At 37.7% G+C, this 21,160-nt stretch overlaps 1 protein-coding gene across 8 annotated transcripts in view; it reads right to left on the reverse strand.

The window, feature by feature from the left end:
• The window catches only part of THADA (THADA armadillo repeat containing), a 326,086-nt gene that overhangs the window by 215,966 nt on the left and 88,960 nt on the right, over positions 1–21,160 (reverse strand). For all 8 annotated transcript variants that reach the window (XR_008289288.1, XM_027072570.2, XM_053200530.1 and 5 more), the window contains one exon: positions 10,081–10,172. Coding sequence is in view for 7 of the 8 variants with exons in the window: in XM_027072570.2 (XP_026928371.2) it covers positions 10,081–10,172 (92 nt within the window). In the remaining variant the exon portion in view is untranslated. The remainder of the gene's footprint in view (positions 1–10,080; positions 10,173–21,160) is intronic.

The following is a 21,160-nucleotide window of genomic DNA, read 5'->3' on the forward strand; positions in this document are numbered from 1 at the left end:
TTGAGCCCTGCATGGGGCTCTGTGCTGACAGCTCAGAGCCTGGAGCCTGCTTCTGATTCTGTGTCTCCCTCGCCCACTCTGCTCTCTGTCCCTCCCCCGCTCATGCTCACTCTCCCTCTCTCTCTAAGAATAAATAAGCATTAAAAAAAAGAATTTGATTATATTTTACTGGGAATCTCCATTTTAATGCTATATCACAATACTTTTTTCATGTGAAAAGACATATACTTTGTTCTTGAGTAAAATTTTTGTACTGCAACCTTGCTTACAGTATGAATTATATAGAATCACATAGCCAGACACACTTGTACTTCATATCTTTTTAAAATTACATGAAGGAATTGCATAAGTAAAAGAAAAAAGACTATGTTTTCCTATTAGACTAAAACACTACACATATTTCTCTTCCTATTAAGCTGCTGTTCTTAATGTACATGCTTTCAAAGCTTTCGAAATAGCCTAGAAGAATGGAGCAGCAGACTTCATTAGTCACCTACTTAAAATTCATTCCCCCATCCCATCCTTCCTTTTAACAGTATTTGAGTTTGGTATGGTATATACCCTTCTCTGAGTAGTCATATGCTTCAGGGAAGACTGGCACCAACCCCAGACTCAACTGGAGAATCCTGATTAGTCTAAGATAATTATGGTGTATCCATTTCCCTTGTCAGGGATAAGTTGGGGCATGATAAGATGTTAACTCTGAACTATGGAAACCAATTTGACAATAAATTCTATATATATATTAAAAAAAAAAAAAAAAGATGTTAACTCTGACCAAAAAGATGTAAAGGGAAGTCTGCATGATGTGGGATTGAGAGTATGGGAAAGCATGTAAGAGGTGGTGGTGTCACTTTTAAAACCAGAGATGGACAAGACCACTGGATATTGTCCCTAGACACTGTTGCATCTAGATGTGATGGCTGGAACTGCAGCCATCTTGCAACCATGAAGGAAGCTTGCTTCGGGCCAATGTCATCACATCAAGGATAGCACAGCAAAAAAATGAAAAAAATCTAGGTCTTTGATGGTATTATCAAGCTAGAATGAATCAATCCTCCTTAAAACTTCCTGGTTATATGTGAGATAATAACTTTTCCTTATTTAAATTTTGATTTTGGTTTTCTTTTACTTTCTTTTACTTGCAGTCAAAAGCATCCTAACTGCTACAAGTCTGAATTATTTCAAGTCTCTGTTTAAATATTAACAAGTGGAGCTATAATCTGGGAAACGAGGGACAACAACAGAGTCTAGTGCTTAATTTACTAGTAAGACATACAGTCCAAAGGTAGAAAAGTCAGTTTCATGAGTGAATTCTAAAGCCTCACCTATTATATTTCAAAGCTGGTTACTATTCTGTTCCCCTCTATCTGCCCTCCCTACACACACACACACACACACACACACACACACACACACACACATACACACACACACACACACAATAATGGTTTGGAATTGACCCCACCCCCATACCAATGATCTAAGAAAATGGACACTGTCTTCTGACAAAATGGTAGAATATTCTAAATGTAGAATATAAAGTTCTCTTTCCCAAAGAGGCACTTTAAATATCAGAAGATCTGAAACAGTCTAAGATTATAAAGTTTTCATTGATTAATATTTATTGACTATCTACTATATGCTAGGATACTATTTTGAATTTTTACCTGACAACTTGGGATGAACTTATACTATACATAGCTGCAACTAAAACTTAGCTTTTCTGTTCCTGCCAAGATATACCTGAAACGAGTATCTTTCTTTCTCACAGACAGTGCTGCTCCTAATGATCTGAAACATGCATTCCACCTTCCATTATCAGTTGTCCCCATAGTAGTTGCCCCCAAACTACGTCTGATGGACACAAGATGGTAAAAGATGTTCTTTAAAAGAGAGAGGAAGACAGATTTCCATGGTCAAATAATTTGGGGAAATACTGCATGTTATATCCCACTCTTGAAAATTCACAAAAAACATTATAGCACACAAAATGTCCTAACAGTCCTGTAATAAATTTTTCTTCAATTCAAAGTTTCTGAAACTTACTTAACTCTAAAATCTATTTTTCACTAAATATCTTTCAGTATCTTGGGGAAATTCGTAATTCTTAAAACATAAGACATATGCCTCTCTAATATGGCCACTACTCAATTTAGAAATAATAAAAGGATGGGTTGCCTGAGTGGCTCAATCGGTTGAGTGTCTGACTTCAGCTCAGGTCATGATCTCACGGTCCATGAGTTCAAGCCCCCCATCGAGCTTTGTGCTGACAGCTCAGAGCCTGGAGCCTGCTTTCATTCTGTGTCTCCCTCTCTCTCTGACCCTCCTCCCTCTTGCTGTCTCTCTCAAAATAAATACACATTAAAAAAAATTAGAAATAATAAAAAGAATAAATGCTAAAACAACCACACCAAGCTAGAACTATGCTTTAACAATCTACAGAGACTACAAGTTATTCTTAAGTAACTCTCTTCCACAGTCTTGCATCATATTCTCCAATCCTACCAGCCAGGGACACAGAAGTAATCTCTACTCAAATGATTCCAAAAACAATGCTTTTATTATGGAATACTACAATACAAAAACTTCTAAATGATTCCTAATGTCATGTACAATTCAAACTAGCCTCTTTAGCATATCTGTTTTACTCACTGACAAGCCCCAGAACCTAGTATAGTGCTTACAAGAGAGTAGGTGGTCAGTGAATATTTGCTTCAAGAATGAATGAATCAATCAATGAATCAATGAATATCTCCATCACATCCTCCTCTCCACCTGTGCAAATTGTGCCCATCCTTTCAAGTGTAGATTAAGCCCTGACTCCCGCATGGAGCCCAACTCATCCTCCTCTGATCCCCTATCAATACTGGAGAGTTTGATACTCATTTTTCCTAAACCAGTTCACATGTTGGTTTTCTCTCAAAAAATGAACTCCTTGAAATCCAAGATTATGTTATAAACTATTTTTGTATATATTAGAGTGCCAAGGCTCGGAAGTAAGTATTCAATGACAAAATTTTATTCATTATATTTCATTAAAAAATTCAGTGTGTGAGGTGCCTGAGTGTTTCAGTCAGTTAGGCATCTGACTCTTGATTTCAGCTCAGGTCATGATCTCATAGTCATGAGCTTGAACCCCGCTGGGCATGGAGTCCGCTTAAGATTCTCTCTCTCTCTCTCTCTCTCTCTCTCTCTCTCTCTCTCTCTCTCTCCCCCCCAGCTCACGGCCCCTCTCTCTCTCTCAAAAAAAAAAAAAAATTCAGTGTGTAACAAGAATAACTGGAAATTCCTGGAATTTCTAAACCTATATACTACTAAAATCAGTATTTTATACGGACCAAGTTCTGAATAAAGAAAAAATGTTATCCAAGTTCTGAAGAAACTAGTCCCTCTGGCTTTAACCTCTTTGACTCCATTTTCTCATTTGGAAAATAGCTCTGTGGTATTTCTCTACAGGCACTGAATGAGCAACAAATACTGCTTGCAAACCCCCTGATAAAGGAAGACTTTATCTCATAGTCCTGGAAGCAATCCTGACGTCTTAAATTATGTAATCCTGGTATTACATTATATTAGTCTGGTTCATATAAAATGTAAGCTACAAAAATACCAAAGCTAAGAAAAAATATTTACTCATGCTTTTACTAAGATGCAGAGAGAGGATGCATGCATTGCCAAAATTCCATAGAACATGCTCAAACTAAAGCAACAATGCCTTAGTTATTAAAGAAGGCAATGGCCTGAAGCAGTACTTAGGAACAAAGATTACTTGGTCCATGCAAGAGTCAATATTTAAGAACACAATGACTAATTCCCACTTCAAGTTCATGAACATATTTCTTTTTAAGAGCTTCTTTTTGGTTAAAATTTTTATTTGTGGTTTTTCTACCTATGATCCATGAACCTAAGAATGAACAAGAACTTGCAACATGAAACTCTCCAGTAGGCCAAAGTGTCAATGTAGACTTAATTCTGATTTTAAGGACTTCTCAACAAGGGTTACACAAGACTTGTACTTTACTTACTTTACTTCTTGGTCTCCAAAAATACTCATTTATCTACTCGGCCCAAAGAACCAGACTGAATGTTCTTGAACAACTGTGGAAAATGCATGAATGACACCTCCAGACCATATCAAAACACTGGGACTCTTAACTCAATTCCAGATTACTTGAATCCAAACTACCATTATTGTTGCCAATAGAAACTCCATTTACAAATAATCAGCTGGTTTTTTAAAAAATGTTCTAGTTGAGCTTACTATGAGCTAAAAGTAATCATTAGATTCATTTCCAGCACTAGCTGCGTGACCTTCAGCAAATCGCTCAACATTTCCACACAATTTCTACCTTAGGTCGTCTCAAAGATAAAACTAGTAACAGTTATTATTATCATTTTTTTCAAAAGATATGAATGAAAAATATAAGCACAGACTTGAAAAATTTAGGTTAGGCCTAGAAGACATCATAGCACCAGCAAGGATTATCACAAAATCCCCAAATCCTCTCCCTATAAGCACTGGCCTATCATCAAATTCAAGAGGTGAATGTCTCACTGGCCACACAGATATCCTATTGAAGCAATTTAACTCGTCCCCTACTCACCAACCAGAAAACTAAGATTTCAACACTTCTGACTTTATAGTGTGACATTAGAAACCCTGTGACCTGCTCCTCACTTACCTTGGTCTGTATGAAAACATAGTATACAGCTCCCTAGGAAGGGAACATCCACGGGACAAAAGCACACAAAGCCTTCCACCGTGCACCACCACCATGAGGTCACATAGTTACCTCAAAACGAACTTCTCATTGGCCCTCTCCCACCTTTCCTCCTAAAAATCAACCTGCCACCTGGGCGATGTGAGATTCTTGCTCCACACTGAGACCTTAGGTGAAGTGGCTCATCTCCCATAGTTTGACAATGTAAAATCTAAAGCTGGACGAACAGGGCGACTCACACTGCTCACGAGGGGCCATGTGTGTTGGTGTGTAAATCTGCACGCGCTCTGCAAAGGGAACTTGACTTGTGCTCTAGTTCTGCCACTTCCTGGCTCTCTGACCTCGGGCAAATAACTAAATCTCACCAACCTCAGTCTACTTCTCCATGAAGTTAGGATGATTATTCACTTTGTAGGGCTGTGATGGAGGCTAAGTTAGTTACCCATAAAGGGTCCAGCCAGCCAAGCACACAAACAGGCACTGAAGCTATGCTCCCCTCTTCCTTCTGCACCAGTGGAACAGAGACCACAGCACAGGAGATAACTACAGATATTCTCCATTAGACTGTCCACTTCCCCGTGGCCAAGTGCATGTCTGATTCATCTTTGGATCCCAGTGCCCAGCCGAGAGCCTGGCCCAGAGTAAACACATAATAAATGCTTTTTAAATGGAGAAAATGAGAATCCTTTGGGTCTGAGGATGTTAAGATTATCCTGGCCACAGTCAAAGAAAATTTTGATTTCCAGGTTGACCAAACAGGCGCTTGCTACAAACTATTATATAGTTCAAAGCAAATAAGCTATTCTGAATTCTAATAATTACATTCTCTAGAATATAAAAACCGAATTGCCCTACAGCTCTCAACTTTAGTTTTGAGAATCCAATTATTTCCTAAACAATGGAGTGGGTAACCACAGAAACTTGTGGAATCCCTTTTCCTAGAAAACATGAAGAACAAGAGAGAAGCCAGTCTGTTTGGAAACTGCTTTGAATTCTGTCTATAAGCAAAGACTGGACCAGATCAGATGCCCCTCAGAGGATCCTTCCAGACCGACACAACCAAGATATTAAGAGAAATAACTAAAATAATTCTTTGTAATTTACACCCAGGAAAGTAAAATAAATACGGCTCTACATCTCCTAACATAGTCATTTAAATTAATTTTTCATGGACCTAGTAAAGCTTTTACAAACATTTTCTTCTTAAATTGTACTAAACCATCCCAGGATACTAACTTAAATATGAGCTTTCTTTAATAAGGCAGAATAGAGATCATTATACTTAATAATACAAAAAACAAGATTATTATTCTTTTGTTCCATTTTTCAACCCACCTATTTCCACGTACCCCAAATGTACTCATTTCCAAAGCTTTACAAGAAACACTACTTCCCCCAAATATTCCACTCAATTCTTCCATTGAGGATTCTCTAGTGCATCTATTACTCATGTCACATTGTACATTCGCTTATTACAAATTGTCTTCAACTTGTATCTTTCACAGATAACAATTTCTGTTCCCTTAGTTAAAACATAAGCTCCTTTGGCAAGGTCCAAGTTTTATACTTCTCATGTACTCCTCTGTTGTGTCAATAATGAGTTCATGACAAATGTTAACAAATTCTCACTGGCTAAGTGACTTAAAATGAAGACAGAAAGCAAGAGCTGTAGAATACACTGAGACCAACGTGAAGCTTTGGCAAAACCTGGAAGCATTCAGACTGCCACATATTGATATTTGTCATTTACCTGGGACTAGAATAGTTGAAGGTTAATACCACAGGGACTAAAGAGAAAGACCTAGAGTTAAAGATCACATTGGTTTAGCTCCTGCCCCGTACGGAAAGAGGAACCATCAAGGGTAGACCCCTCACAACACTGTAGATGGAGGCCATTTTGGAAAGCCCACCACACTCCCTGCATCACAGGGCTATGCAGGCTCTGCTTCTACGTAGGATCAAAGGTTCATCCAGTCAGGCCAAGTCAGTCAGGAGGTAATAAATAGAAAGGAAAGGAGATTTAGAAAATTAAAATGCTGTAAAATTATTTCAAAACAAGTGAAACTTAAGTGTTCTCATTCTTCATAATCCAAGGAACGCATCTAGAACAAGACTAAGGAGCTCTAGAGTCCCATCATTACGAGTGCACTCTACATACTTACAAATGGGGATGCAGAACCTTCTATTCCCTTCTTTACATACGTAAAGGGAACTTCTCGTCCCCACTACAAGGCAGGTACTGTTCTAGGAACTGGGAATATAGCAGGTTACCAAACCACAATTCCAGTAACAATTACATAAAGCCTTACCTTGGTATTTTACAGAAATAGGAGACCTCCAGGACAGTCCAAATCTCTTATCTTAGAGGAGAAAACCACGGCCCAGAAAGGTTAACTAATTTGTCTCAGTTGGTTATCGTGGCTACATGGCAACAAAGGCAGGAATAGAAACCAGATTTCTTATCTCTCCTCTCATAACAAAATTTACTTACTCATTAAGCAACTATTTCTGTGTGCCTGTTATATGCCACACATATGCTAGGTATACAAATGGGTAAGATATTGACTCTGTACTCCAAAATTTCACTATAATTCTAAGACGATGGGCCGAGTACTAGAATAGAAGTGGTAATAGAAAAAAAGCAACTCTGTCTCTAATTGTGTAGGACTTTCAACATTTTAAAAGAAATGAACTGTTAATCATTTGTTTTATCCCCACCACAGCCCTTTGAGTACAGGGCACAGATCTTATTATTCCCGTTACATAGATGGAGAAATTGAAGTACAAAGAGGATAAGGGAGTCTATTAAGGTCATCTCCAGTGGCAGCAAAATGCCTAGAAACCAAGTCTGTTTACCCCAAGATAGACATTTTTTCCCCACTAGATGGGAAAGGCAGATGTTCTTTTTATGACCAGTTCCCTTCTGACCAAGAACACACATTTGCAAGACGGTGTGCAGACCAATCTGTGGCTGTGAAAGTAGATTTAACTGGCCTGTGAGGTCTCATCAGCTGAGTGTAGTTATTCGATGGGTGAGTGACCCACCAACAAGACATCATTATTACTAGCATTCTGAAAGTGCCCATGATGTATACACAGAATAGATGGGAAACGTTCTGCCCTCACAGAATTAATAGTGTAGGGAACAAGCTTATAAACATTTCAACAAAAAGTGATAGACTTAAACAAACTACAACTAGAACCACTACAAATAACAGCTAATCTAAGACACTAAAGGTTTTGCAGAGCAAATCCAGTGGGTGCTTCCAGGAAATATACTCTTCAACAGTTAAACAGAGAACAGAAGCTCTGTATACATAATGATATATACCAATCTTCAGATTATTAGAGTAAAGGCTCTCACCAAGAATGTTCATCACATTTTTAAAAATTATTAATTTCTTAATTCCTTCATTTCACTTTTCGACTTTACTCAAAGCAATTATATGAATATTCCATTTCCATCTTTCTAGGAAAGTTACATACTTTGTAACCTTTCCTATTTAAGAAAAATGAATTTATAATGGTGGCTCCCATCAGCATGCCTTTGGCAAATAGATTAAAGCAGGGTGGTTTCATTGTGTTATTCTTCCAACCTCCTTCAGACGTAACCTAAATGGAATGATGATTTTTCTCCTGTACATAGTAAAATCTGTGTACACATCCATGTATCACTCATTCTATAAAAAGTAAAATGCAAAAAAGCATTTCTTCACTGTCAAATTTAGTTTTAAACATTAATTTCACTTGTTAATTATCTCATATTTTACTTATGCTGTTATTTATTTATCACCATCTCTTTTTTTTCATGTTTGTTTATTTTTGAGAGAGAGAGAGAGAGCGTGCACACATGCACAAGTGGGGAAGGGGCAAACAGAGAGAGCAGGAGACATAGAATCTGAAGCAGTCTCCAGGCTGCGAACTGCCAGCCCAGAGCCCGACATGGGGCTCGAACCCACCAACTGAGATTATGACCTGAGCCTAATCAGACGCTTAACCAACTGAGCTACCCAGGTGCCCCTATTTATCACAATTTTATAACATGACCAAACTGTTTTAAACCTCAACACTTTAGAATTATTACAAAATAAAGAAAGCTAAGGAGAAAGAAATCTTAGTGATTTCAAACTACTGAGAAGAAGAATTTCTTTAGAAACCTACTAAATAGTAAAAATTGTAATCATCCTTTCAAAGGAATAATGTTAGCATTATTTTAAAAATACAACTTGATTAGAAAAAACAAAACTCTCTGGTATTTCCTGAATATACTCTGGGGATTCATACTTATAGCCAGTTGCCTTCTTTTTAAATATTTATTGAATTTCATAGGGCAATAAATAGCAATTTAAATGACAATTCAGAACTATCTGTAGGTTTCATTAGACTTACCAACAGTACATCATAAAATTATTCCCTATTTTCTAATTCCTAAGACTCACTTCCATCACAAGAAAATATTTTAACAAATAACAGCTTAAAACCTAAATTAAAAATGTGATAATCAGCCTTTTTAGGGAGGAGAGGAACATGGCCAGGGTTATCTTCAGATCCTTAAGAGAAAGCACTGGGCCTAATTGGATCCTAAATGAAGTTAAGAAAGTAATTATACATGCAGCGACAGTGACATCTAGTGTCTGACCTTGCACGCCGCTAGACTACCATCAAATCCTAAAGGCTAAACAAAGTTATTCAAAACTTCTCTTCTTTAAAACCAACAAACGGAACTTGTGCATTGTATCTAAAGATACAACCCATTGTCAAAGTGTTTCTATAGGTTTCTTCCCAGACATTAAAAAAAAAAAAATCTTAAGAGTAAAACATCTTAAAAAAAAACTGTAACACTAAAGCCCTAAAAAGTAAAAAGCACTGTTTACTCCATGTGGCCAACATCTACCTGGAACTGCTCCCCTTGGCTGCAGAGTTTAACGCAAAAATAATCTGGGACATGCTCTGATGGGTGTATCACAAACATTTAAACTTCCAGCTACAAAAGTAAAGATACTACACAAGTTAGTACGTGGTTAAAACATCAAGAAAAAACAATTTAGGACATTAAAGGAATACCTGAAGATGCAAAGAAAACAAAAAAATACTTTAGCTGTTGCACTGAGAAACCAGCTCGACATTTCAGCCCATGCTACCTTGCCATATTTTTGTTGCTTTGAAAGGTCCACTTATTAAACAGTAGGTATTTTTGCCCAAGAGGTTAGAATTTGGCAGCTTAGGTTAATTTACTATAGTATTTTAATAGTTTTATGCTCTAGATGAATCCATAAAAGTAAGCAAATTTCCAAAAATTATTTTTGGCCAGGACAATATTTTGTAAAAAGTAAAGTTAGCGTTAGATGAAGCTTACCTATTTTTTTTGGAAAGTTCATCCTTTCCCCTTTTAACTCCAAATATTCTTGTGATCAAGGTACTGAAAAGAAGTGTGGATGAATTTCTCACCTAATGTAAAAATAAACGCACAATAAGGATTAAGAAATATACATGGCATGAAACCAACATTTACAATGTTCAAACTTGATATTCAAAGTCATTACCCAACTGGCTAGTGTGGGGCTAAACAAAATATGGTTTGTGTTCATGAAATAATTTTCAAAAACTACATAGTAACTGACTCCATGACTTCCTCTTACATTAAGCTCCGCAATCCAACCACACGCACATAACACGGCCCTTGCCTATACTTCTAACATTATCACCAATTGTTTTCAATATCTCTTTGTACTTGTATCATCAAATAACACTTTCTTTTAAAAAAATTCATTTTCCCATATCCTTTCTGACAATGATTATCCCCTTAAAGAGCTCAGCTCTTTCCATTCATTTTCTGTAGTCATTTACCTATGGGATATATTCATAAGACCTAACTCAATCCACATTATTAAGATGGCCAAGAAAATATTTAATATCCAAAATGTTGTTTATTAACCCTACAATGTAGTAATCTAATAAATTTTAACCCTAAAATTATCTGAGACAACTGGTTGATAAAAATAAGAGGATGAAACTATCATTAATAAACATAAATCATTTCTCCAAAATGATAATAATAGATATCTCTATTCTAAACCAGTGTGTCAAGATGTTGTTTTGCTGGATTATAAACATGTCTTGGGGCACCTGGGTGGCTCAGTTGGTTAAGAGTCCAACTTTGGCTCAGGTCATAAATCTCGCGGTTCCTGAGTTCAAGCCCCACATCGGACTGTCTGCTGTCAGCACAGAGCCTTCTTTGCATCCTCTGTCTCCCTCTCTCTCTCTCCCCTCCTCTGTGTGCACGCGTATGCATGCTCACTCTCTTTCTCTCTCTCAAAAATAAATAAACATTACAAAAAAAATTTGTTAATGTCTGAATGCCACGGCATATTGGGCTTCCTCAATTACCTTGCCAAATCCGAGCAGAGATCTATAAATATGTACTGACTTCCCTACAATATGTAAGGCACTATACCAGCATCATGGAGAATATCTAGAAATAGAAGACACACTTACAGCCAACACAGAGCCTACATTCTAATGAGATAGGTGTCATAATCATGTGGTATGTTTAAACAGCAACATAAGAAGAAAGGTAATTCAAAGTAACACTTTTAGATTTAGACTAAGACTTAGAAAATAGTCCTATAAAACCACTACAGTAAGGGTCACAAACTCAAATATCCACAGGAACCAGTGAGTGACAGGAACAGCACAGGACTAGGTCTAATGCAGCCACTATTCAGCTTTCACTGAGTAGCATGAGGGAATGTAAGCCCAGTGTTGCCAGATCTGCTTTTTTAAGAGAAGCCAGAAAGCCCAGTTTTTATGTGAAATCCATTATTTTGAAATGTTGGCAACAGATTAAAGGGGTGAAAAAAAAAACCACTGAGGAGGCCAAATAAAACACAGTTGTAGGCTAGATTTGACCTATCAGCCATTTGCAACCTCTCCTCTAGAAGCCCAAGACTGACTCAATTCATGCATGGTAACTCTAAAAGTAGACTATAATTCATACCAAAGTGGTATAATTTATACCAATATTGCAATGAACCCCTAAAATTGGATAAATTCACTTATGTTCATTCCACAGTCAACAAACATTCATGAAGACACTACTATGTGCCCTAACCAATATCCCCGAACAACAAATCTATCCTGTTACACTGTCAACGTGGCCTCTGGCCTACTCAGATCTTGATTATCTCTTACCTCATCTATTGACTTAGTGCCCAAAGACTCTTGGGTTTAAGATGACTTGATGAAGTCACATAAAAACCCTGTCTTCTCTCAGGAATCACACAAAAACATAAAAAGAAAAACAGGAGCACAAATTCCATTCTGCCCTGAACAAAACTTTCCAAGAAAAGCTGCTAGATGCAGTGTAGATGCAAGCTAAAACAGGAGTTCCTGGAGATGAAAGAGGATGCCTGCCCTTAATCAAAACTTAGACGACTGTTTTACAAAGTGAATGGGTACCCCCAGAAAGAAAACCCCTTTGTGTGATTCCATAGGCTAGAGGCAGGAGACAGTCTTTCTGTAATATTAAGATGGATCTGAGGGTTCCAGCAGTAGTACTCTGATTCATTCATTATCAAGTTCCCTCATTAGCAGCCAATAATCGTCATTGCCTATTCCAGTAGGTGTAGCAAAATGGTGATTGATATTCTACCCTTAATTAGCTATACTTTTCAGAAAAATAAAGTTTTCCTTCATCAGCTCTTTGATTACCCTGTTACTCGGTTACTACAGAATCATTTCCATAAATTTACCAGTTTGCAGGATAATGGGTTCATGCCATGGCAGCCCCCAAAGGTCACCAAATCATGATCTTTTAAGACATTAATAAAATTAATTCTCCTTCTACTCAGATATGATCCACATACCATAAAATTCACCATGTTAAAGGGTACTAACTATTCAGTGGTTTTTACTACATTTGCAACACAGGAAACTACCACCACTACCTAATGCTACAGTATTTTCATCATTGCAAAATGAAACCCTATACACATTAGTAGTCATCATGCACCCTCCCACATTAGGCAAACACTAATCTACTCTCTGTCTCTATGGATTTACTTATTCTGGACATTTCATATTCACGTGATGACATAACATGCAGCCTCTTTTGTCTAGCTTAGCTGCTCTCAAAGTTCACTCACGTTGTAACATGTATCAGTATGTAATCCCTTTTCATGGCCAAATAATATGCCATTGTATGGATATACCACATATTTAAATCTACTCATCATTTGATGAACATTTGGGTTGTTTCCATTTTCTGGCTAGTATGGATAATGATGCTATGAACACTCATATACGAGTTGTTGCGTGAACGTGTTTTCATTTCTTTTGGGTATATACGTAGAAATGGTATTGCTGAGCCATATGGTAGAAAAAGTAGGCAGTTAGTTAGACATGAGCTGGAGGCAAAGGCAGTGATAAAGAGGCGACACATTAGAAGCCTGAGGGCACAACATCCTGACTTTGTGGCTTCCAACACCCTAGGGCTTACAGACCAAGAGCCACAGGTGCAGAACATGCACTCTCGTCCTCAACCTCTACCCCATGGTAACATATGGCCTCATTATATTTACCTTGTGGTGTTGACCCACCTCCCTGCCCACCCCTGTGGCAGAAGATGGTCTTGACAGTTCTGGCAAGAACCCTGTAGGGTCAAAAACTACCCCTCCCAACAAGTAGGAGTACTTTAGATGACTGGAAACAACCTCAGCTGGAGACAACCCTAGCTATGACCCATAACCTACACAAACATAAAAAGACACTCCTAACCCCAGTACAGTTGCCACCTGGGGGCCTGTCCACTCTCTCACTTCAAGAGTGTAATGTTCTTGATAAACTGCTTTGTGCTTGCCACTTTCCTTCTGGCTATCTTTATTCAAGTGTGGATCCTCACATAAATCTTTTGTGGGGAACCCAAGACCTCCATTCACACAATGCATACTCTCCCATTGGTAACCGTTAACGCTACGTTAACCTTTTGAGAACCTGACAAAGTGGTAGTACCATTTTACATTTGCACCGGCACTGTATGAGGGTTCCAATTTCACCAATTCTCCAAATGCCCCCCAATAACTGTTACTGTCCACCTTTTTTATTGTTAACTATTCTAAGTGGGTGTGAAATGGTATCTCACTACGATTTTGATTTGCATGTCCCTAGTGATTAATGATGTTAAGCATCTTTTCATGTGCTTATTGTACATTTACATACCTTTTCTGGAGAAAGGTATTCAAGTTCTTTGCCCAATTTTTAACCAGGTTGCCTTTTTATCATTGAGTTTTAAGAGTTCTTTATACATTTTATATGCTAATCAAATATGATACATGATTTGCAAATATTTTCTCCCATTCAGTCAGTTGTCTTTTCATTTTCTTGGTGGTATCCTTTGAAACACTGGCATTTTAAATTTTGATCAAATCTAACATTCTTCTTTTGCTGCTTATGCTTTAAGTATCATATCTAAGAAACTGTTACCTAATCCAAGGTCACAAAGATTGACATTTAATATTTTCTTCTAAAACTTTCATCATTGGGGCACCTGGATGGTTCAATCGATTGACTCTTGATTTTAGCTCAGGTCATGATCCCAGGGTTGTGGGATCCAGCCCCTCATCCACAAGGGGCTTCTGCTCAGCGTGGAGCCTCTTAAGACACTCTCACTCTCTCTCTCTCTCTCTCTCTCTCTCTCTCTCTCTCCCTCTGTCCCTCCCCTCTCCCCTGCTAATGTGCTCTCTCTCTCTCTCTCTAAAAATTAATTAATTAATTAATTAAGGAGTTTGATCTATTTTGAAATTTTTTAATATGGTATAAGATAGGATGCAAATTCATTCTTTTACAGGTATATATGCAGCTATCCTGGTACCATTTGCTGAACAGACTATTCTTTCCCCCACTGAAATGTCCTTTTTACTAAATGTTAGGTTTTATTTCTGGACACTTAATTCTATTGTATTGATTTATAAATGTCTTTCCTATGCCAGTACCACATTATCTTGATTACTGTTGCCTTCATTGTAAGTTTCAAAATTTGGGCATGTGAGTCCTCTGTTGTTTTTTGTTTTTTTTTTTTTTCAAGATTGTTTTGGCTAGTCTGAGTCCCTTGCATTTGCATCTGAATTTTACAATCACTTGGTCAATTTCTGCAAAAAACTCCAATAGGATTTTAACAGAGACTGTATTGTATCTGCAGATCAATTTGGGGAGTATTGCCATCTTAACAATATTAATGAAGTCTTCCAGTCCATGAACATGAAATATATTTCCATTTATTAGGCCTTTATCAATTTCTTTCAAAAATGTTTTGTAACTTTCAGTGTACAAGTCTTACACTTCTTTTGTTAAATGTATTCCTAAGTATTTTATTCCCTTTGATGCTATTACAAATGGAATTGTTTTCTTAATTTCATTTTTTTAATGTTTATTTATATTTGAGAGAGAGAGAGAGAGAGAGACAGTGTATGAGCAGGGGATGCTCAGAGAGACAGGGAGACACAGAATCTGAAGCAGGCTCCAGGCTCTGGGCTGTTAGCACAGAGCCCGATGCAGGGCTCGAATCCATGAACTATGAGATCACGACCTGAGCCAGAGTCAGAGACCTAACTAACCAACTGAGCCATGCAGGTGCCCCTTTAATTTCATTTTTGGATTATTCATTGCTAGTCTATAAAACTACAATTGATTTTTGTATGTTACTCTTGTATCGTACAACCTTGATGAATTTGTTTGTTAATGATTAATTAATTAATGGTTGTGTGTGTGTGTGTGTTCCTTAGGATTTTCTATATACTGTATATGATTACATCACTGAAAAATAGCGATAGTTTTGCATCTTTCTTTCTAATCTTGCTGATTTTTATTTCTTATTCTTGCCTAACTGTCCTACCTACAACTTCTAGTACAATGTTGAACAGATGTGCCAGAGTTGATACCCTTGTCCTATTCTTGATCTTAGGAGGAAAGCTTTTTTTAGTCTTTCACCATTGAGTATGTTATTAGCTATGGGTTTTCCATTGATACCCATTGTCAGGTTGAGAAAGTTCCCTTCCATTCCTACTTTATTGAGTATTTATAACAAGAAATGGTGTTGGGATTTCCGCATCTGCTTAAATGATCATATGGTGTTATCCACTAGCCTATTCATAGGGGGTACTATATTGATTTTCATATGTTGAAAATATATACTCTATATTCTAAATGTGTAGAAGTAATATAGCACAACATTAAAAACAATTACTGTAAATATAGAGCAAAATAACTAGCATGGAAGACACTACTTGTTACTTAAGACAGAAGAGCATCCCTATGTTTCTGTGCTGTAGGTAGTATAATAGTTCCAGGACATCTGTGTAAAGTACTCCTTTTATTTTCTAATATTTCATCCATATTTTCTGGCCTTCTCCACTATAAAGCTAATTAAGGAGGGAAAGTACGTAGAAGTACAATTGAAGGAGACGTGATGACTGACAAACTGCATTACCAACTCCTAAATCATTGTTAGTAGATACAAATATGCATCATTGATATATCCATGTGGGTAATGAAAAAGGTCATTATCAGCACTAATATATTTTGGAAAAATAATCATAGTAACGACAATGAAAACATGTCCTATTTGGGAAGGATGGATCAAGGAGAATACAAGTAAAAAAAGAGAGTAACAATAGAAAAAAGCAGTCAAGTTAAAAATGGAGAGAACAGAATGGTTGCCAAATAACTTCAGCTATAGTCAATTCTTAGCATAAGGAAAATACCAGAAAACCTTCCTGTTTTCTTACCTCCTTCCCCATCAAGCCCTGAACACAGTGTTGATAAAGATTTGATATTCAGCTACAAACTGACAACTGCTATCAGTTTTTCCCTTCTATTCATTAAGTATATATACTTTTTCTTTCCTTTCTAGCATGAAAAGGCTAACCATACAGTCTTGTGTAAAATATAGGAGGGTTAGGCAAAGGAAAAGAAAATTAGGTTTCACAAAGCAGTGTGTGGGGGGGGGGGGGAAGAGAGAGAGAGTCTGTGTGTAGAAGTGTGCATGCATGTATATATGTTTATGTGTAGACAATACATTTTTCTTATATATGTATGGCTTTACTTATATAACATAAATGCCCCCTTGACAAATAGTTTTAAAATATAAATGCACAGCCTATTATGTGCAATCACTAAGTGGTACAGTCATTTATACACCATTCACCTTCACCCTTAATAGACGGTCACATCCCTGACAATGGGATCTACATACAATATAAAATATTTTGTGTAGTGTACATGGTACCAGTTTATAGTAGAAAGAAATACTCTGTGAAAAAAATGAAATGAGATTTGGTTCTAATTTGCCTTTCATCACTTCTTAGCCATGTGACTTTGAAGAAGACACTTAAAACTTTAGGTCATAAATCCCTCATCTGTAATGCAGGAAAGCTGTACTGAAATTTCTGGGCCTATGATTAAGGGGAGGGCCAGCCAAGTTCTGCAGTTCATGGTGACCTCCTTCCAAAAGAGTGAGACAAAGGAAGAGACAGAACTTCCACCCGTCCATATACCACCTATGCAAGACTTTAAAAAAAATTTTTTTAATGTTTATTTATTTTTGAGAGACAGGGAGACAGAGAGACCAGAGTGTGAGAGGGGGAGGGGTAGAGAGAGGGAGACACAGAATCCCAAGCAGGCTCCAGGCTCTGAGCTGTCAGCACAGAGCCCAACACGGGGCATAAACCCACTGACCATGAGATCATGACCTGAGCCGAAGTCAGACGCTTAACCAACTGAGCCACCCAGGCGCCCCTGCATGATCTTTTTTTTTTTTTTTAAGTACTTTCCTGTGAGTAAAGCTCCATGCCAAGGCATGCTGTGTAATGTAGAGCATGGCTAGTTTTAAGCACCACACAGTCTTCAGCCTGGCACCCTTGGGGCAAACTCACAACTATCAGAGAGCCTGGACATGCTGGTGCCAACAGAGGCACAAAGTATATATGGCTGTGCTACTGGGAAGACCCGAAAGACTCCTTTTCCCCCTCTGAAACCCACTGCATATTGTGGGCCAGAGCTGGCCTGAGGTAAGCAACTAAAGACATACCAGACAGAAATATAAACTCGTGTGGGTCTTAGTAGGATGCCAAAATGGCATACTCGGTAGAGTTTCTAGGAAAGCTGGGAAGACGAGTTACCTGCCCTGCAATGACGATGTGACGATGCAGGGAAAGAAGATCAGGTTTTCCAGTCACTGAACTAAAAAAAAAAGGGAATGCTCAGAAATACCTCAGAGTGTGTGTGTGTGTGTGTGTGTGTGTGTGTGTGTGTGTGTATGGAACTATAAATTACTCTCACCTATATTTTTAACTAGCTTTATCTCCAAAATACATGTCAAAGATCATCACATGTCACCATTTTTACTAATATTTTTCCATTCTGAGCCATCATCATGACTTGGCAAAACTATTACAACAGCTTCCTGATTAGTCTTCCTCCTTCTCTCTTGCCACCTTACAATTGAGTCTCCATTTTTAACTGCATCAATCGGATGCCATCACTCCCCTACTGTGAAACTCTCTCTTGAAGGATTTTTCAACAGCAGTAGGAGCCACAATTTGAAACCCCAGGTCTGTCCCAATTATACCCACAGAGGCTGTAGAACATCCGGACATTTCCAGACTCAGATGAGACACTGTATCACAGGGCATGGGAACTGCCTTCTCTTGCAGCTGCCCAAAGGTTGTGCCAACATGTGCCCCAACGGTTAATCTTTGGCCAGTAAGAGAGAGGAGATGGAACTGTTCCAAGAGGTGGTAGTTTCACATGGCCCGGTTAGAAGATGTATCACATGACCAGACGACTAGCTTGGTTTTCCTGCAAGGTCAAGGCCTGCTTAGTAATAATGTCTTTCCTCTTTCCTTGTCTCACCTTCCCTTTTTCCTTCATTCCTGCTGCTTTGGATTTGTGCCACTCAATAAAACCTTAGCACCTAGGCTATAGTTCCAGCTCTGTTTCCTAAGTAACAGGGCCAAAAACCTATAAGGTAGGTAAAATGAACCTCCTCTGTATTCCTCTAACACCAAAAACTTTCCCCTATAATAGCCCAGATTCTGGAGTCAGACAGATAATAGTTGTGTGTTCTTACACAAAGTTATTTTGCCTTCCTGAGCCTTGTTTTCCTTTTCTGTAAATGACTGTAATAACAGAATCTACTTTGCAAGGCTGTTCTGAGCATTAACTGAGATTATCAAGGTAAATGATGCCAGGCACACAGAAAATCCTCAATAAAACAGACATCATTATGATCATGTCTTATTTATCCTTGTATTTCTAGTGTTTAACATATCATCTGCAACACAGTAGATGTGCTTAATGCTAATCTGTTTACAATACCTTTCCCCTGTATTTTATTTATTTATTTATTTATTTATTTATTTATTTTTTTAATTTTTTTTTTCAACGTTTATTTATTTTTGGGACAGAGAGAGACAGAGCATGAACGGGGGAGGGGCAGAGAGAGAGGGAGACTCAGAATCGGAAACAGGCTCCAGGCTCTGAGCCATCAGCCCAGAGCCTGACATGGGGCTCGAACTCCCGGACCGTGAGATCATGACCTGGCCGAAGTCGGACGCTTAACCGACTGCGCCACCCAGGCGCCCCTCCCCTGTATTTTAAAAATGCACAAGGAATAGCAAAGATCAAAAAATTTGTATGGTCTCAATACACAGGATTAAGGAATCTGTAAACAAAAAATAAAATTATACATGAATGCTTGTTGGAAAACATTCCTTTACTGCAAAATTAAAATTAAGTTAATTTTACTTGTGTTTTCCTCTGCAACATGGAAAAACAGTTAGGTCCAAAGTACAAATGTAGTCACATTTGGGCACAAGATATATTCTTGAAAAGACGTGCACAAATTAGGTTTCAGTAAATTAAACCATTTTATTTCGCATGCATTCAGGAAAAACCACTCTGTAAATGACTTCAACAGAGAATGCTATGGTAGGTTGTTTTAAACTGTTATACATTTCAATTGTCCTAAAATGAAGCCCTCTTCATGTTCATTGATTATGTTGATTTATAATTTTGGCATATCTTAGATTAAGTTTTTATAAGAAAAAAAGGCTAACAATCAATATATTAAAGTCACAGTACTGATCATTAGAGCTATGATGTTTATTTTCTCAAGTACAGCAAACTGAATAGAACCCAAAAGATCCCTTCATCACCAGTGTTAATAAGGAAGATTCCCCCCCCCGCCATGAAACTACACATGACCACTTATATGTGTGAATGCAGTCTTTTGTGGATATATGTGTGTATCTGAGTACTACACACATTTGAAACCCACGTTAAAAAAAGGCAGAAAATACATCAGAATGCTAATAATGATTATCATCTGTATGGTGGTTAAACAGGTGACTTTTACTTTTCTTCTTATGCTTTTCTTTATTTTCAAATTTTCTGCAGTATATGTGTTACTCTTTCAAAAGGGCTCAAAAAAGATTTTTTTTAAAATCAGGCACTCATTTTTGATACTTCCAGTTTTGCTAAAATGTTGGAAAAGTCACCAGGTTTCACCCTCTGAAAGCATTTCTTTGTTCATCTTGAATTTACGACTTGTCGAAAACAATATTGATATTGCTGGCAATCAGTTTTATGATCTCTAGTTTTCCGGATGGTAAAGCCGCATTCCTACCTCTATGACTCTACTGAAGGTACACAGGTATTGCTCTGCTTCCTGTAAATGCAAAAGGTAAACACTGTGTCCTCAGGAGTAGTTAGGCAACGCTCCTAGACAGGATTTCAGACATGTATCTCTCTTACAGGAAGATGCACAATTTTCCAGGCAGAAGTTGGCAACCTTGAGGATTCCTCTTTACCTTGGAAGTCTGTGCCTTTGGCTACACTACAAAATACTGACTCTCAATTAGAGCAGCATTATTCATGATAGCCAAAAAAACCCCTAAATGTTTATAAACAGATGAATGGATAAACAAAACATCCTATATACATACAACAGAGTACCATTCAGCCTTAAAAAGGAACGAAATAATAACACAGGCTACAACATGGATAAACCTTGAAAACACTACACTAAATGAAATAATCCAGATACAAAAGGACAAAAATTCTGTAATTTCACTTATATGAGGTACCTACAACAGGCAAATTCATAGAGCCTGGAAAGTAGAACAGAGGTTCCCTGGGGCAGGGAGTACCTCACCAAGGAAGTGAGGAGTGCCTGTTTAACAGATTCAGAGCTTCTGTTTAGGGTGATGAAAAAGTTCTGAGAATGGATAGTGGTGATGACTGCACAACACTGCAAATGTACCTCGTGCCACTGAACTGTATATTTTATTTTTATTTATTTACTTTTTAATGTGTATTTATTTTTGAGAGAGAGAGAGACAGAATGTGAGAGGAGGAGGGGCAGAGAGAGAGGGAGACACAGA

This window comes from Acinonyx jubatus, chromosome A3, assembly GCF_027475565.1.
Source record: "Acinonyx jubatus isolate Ajub_Pintada_27869175 chromosome A3, VMU_Ajub_asm_v1.0, whole genome shotgun sequence".
Taxonomy (NCBI): domain Eukaryota; kingdom Metazoa; phylum Chordata; class Mammalia; order Carnivora; family Felidae; genus Acinonyx; species Acinonyx jubatus.